The sequence below is a fragment of the Monoraphidium neglectum genome (assembly GCF_000611645.1).
Source record: "Monoraphidium neglectum strain SAG 48.87 unplaced genomic scaffold scaffold04459, whole genome shotgun sequence".
In the NCBI taxonomy this organism is placed as follows: Eukaryota; Viridiplantae; Chlorophyta; class Chlorophyceae; order Sphaeropleales; family Selenastraceae; genus Monoraphidium; species Monoraphidium neglectum.
In genome coordinates this window covers 1,348-3,418 of record NW_014009170.1, presented here as the reverse complement: position 1 = coordinate 3,418, position 2,071 = coordinate 1,348, and the positions used below count along the sequence as shown (strand labels likewise).

Genomic DNA, 2,071 nt, shown 5'->3' with positions numbered 1-2,071 from the left:
CCGGGGGCGGAGGGCGAGGGGGGCGGTTGGCGGCGACGCCACCTGTATTTTGGGCCATCATCGTCGTCTTGCTGCTGCTGGGGTTTGGGGCGCGGCTTGGGGGCCTTGAACGGCTTCTGCTCCTTCTTGCCGCCGCCGCCGGGGGTCGCGCGTGGCGTCGCGGCCGCGCCCCCGCCGCGCTGCCAGTCGGGGCGCGGCGTCGCGAGGAGCGCCTTGAAGTCGGCGTTGGACAGCGGCGTCGCGCTGGTCCATGCGTTGTTGGGCTCCGTCATGGCCGCTGCTGTCACGTGGGGGTGGCGGTGGTGCTAGCCAGCGCTGCAGCGGTATCTTGCGGGCTGCTCCACACCGCTGCAGGAGCAGAGCGCTGCGGGAGCGCGACTGTGCTTGGCCGCGGCGCCTGCTGCAGCGTTATGCCACTGCAAGCCTGCTCAATCTAACTGTATAAGAGCAGCTTTGCCTTTGTCATGCGGAGGGCTCAGTAGCTGAGAGACTGTGCAAGGCGCGACACACCGGCCAGTCACTAGATCCTTTGTGCGCAAGTATACCTCAGGAAACTAACCAACACGCATTGATCAAATGCCTATGACAAGCGTCCTGCAAAAAGTCTCGCGATCTGCTCAGCAAGTGCTGCTCAGCGGGTGTCTGCTCATGTATACACCATAGCATTATTGGTACCGCATATCTGGTAATCACCAGCATAGCACTGCACATGTTTGCAGCTGGCCTGACGAAGGGCTGCCTGGCACCTGAGCGGCATGCGGTGACGGCAGCCGCGTTGCTGCTCGCCGCCCTCAGCCGCAACGGCCACCATCGAGGCGGCTGGGGACTGTGCGCGCGTCATAGAAGCAGCACATCTGAGGAAAACGGCGAGCGCAGCGACAGCAGCAGCGGCGTTGCAACAGGTGGGGGGCTCGAGTCGGTTTTGGCTTCAGTCGTCCGTGCCATCACAGAGTTCTGCGAGGGCCAGGGCACCAAGCCGCCGATACAATAGAGGGCTGCCGACTGGATGCATACGTGCTGCGCAGCCGCCCGCAACGCGAGCATCTTGCGACAAACGGATCGAGCACAGAGTCGCTCGCACACGCACACTCGCCCATCCCCTCGCCTCCCCTTTCTGCTGGCCGACGAACCCGCGCGCGCGTTCGCGCCCGTGCAAACGCGCGCCCTGGTTGACCCCAGACTGGCTGTCCCAATACAATGCGGCGGGCCTGCGGCTGACCAAGCACCCGCTGCCGCCCTACACCTTATCGGCGGAGGAGGCGGCTTCGCTGCAGAAGGCCCGTGAAGTCATCGACACGTGAGTGGCGGCGGGACGAGGCGTTTTGGTATCATCAACACTTTGGTGTGTGCAACGCGTGGCGGGCTTGGCCTCATCTCGTGCCAGCTCCTGTTCCCTTGGATGCAGGTCGCCCTTTCAGCGGCGGCGGCGGCAGCAGCAGCAGCAGCAGCAGCAGCAGCAGCAGCGGCAGCGGCAGCGGCAGCAGCAGCAGCAGACAAGGTAGTCCAGCCAGCAGTTGTAGCCACTGCAGGAAGCGGACAGCCGCCCCCCAACCCGCCCCTCGGCCCTGCACCAACCCCACTGTCCAACTGGCCACCCGCGCACCCGGCACCCCGCAACCCCAGCACCCCCTGCCGCCCCCCCTCCTACCCGCCGCAGGCTGTCTGAGGCAGGCTGCCTGGCGCTGATCGCGGGCGGCTGGGTGCGCGACAGGTTCCTGGGGCGCCCCTCCTCCGACATCGACATCGCCACCAGCGCCAGCAACGCGCAGGTTCTTGGGGCTCTCGACACGACCGATCTGCGGGCGCCCGCCCTCGCAGCGGCCCCGCGCGGCGCGGGGCAACGCACTGCCGCTCCCAGGCGCTGTCCCGCGGCGCACGGCGCGTTGGGGTGCCTCAAACGGCCGCAGGCGCCCCTGAGCACGCGGCCCCCTGTTGCCGGGGACAAGCGCCAGTTCTCTCATCCACGGCTTGCAGACGGGCGCATCTGGCACGCTCCTCGCAGCTTTGCCGCCCGGCCCCCTCCCTCCCATGTCCCCACCGCAGGCTCCCCACCTTCCTCTCAACCCCACCC

General features: G+C 67.3%; 2 protein-coding genes across 2 annotated transcripts in view; one reads left to right on the top strand and one right to left on the bottom strand.

The window, feature by feature from the left end:
• The window catches only part of MNEG_14402 (hypothetical protein), a gene marked incomplete at both ends in the record, with an annotated part of 2,083 nt that extends 1,811 nt beyond the window's left edge, over positions 1-272 (bottom strand). The window contains one exon of the mRNA XM_014037127.1: positions 43-272. Coding sequence (XP_013892581.1) covers positions 43-272 — 230 coding nt within the window. The remainder of the gene's footprint in view (positions 1-42) is intronic.
• Positions 273-709: 437 nt separating this feature from the next.
• Positions 710-902, top strand: MNEG_14401 (hypothetical protein; the record flags this gene model as incomplete). Its single annotated transcript, XM_014037126.1, has 1 exon — positions 710-902. A coding segment is annotated over one exon (193 nt), but the record flags the coding sequence as incomplete, so codon positions are not given.
• Positions 903-2,071: the final 1,169 nt, after the last annotated feature.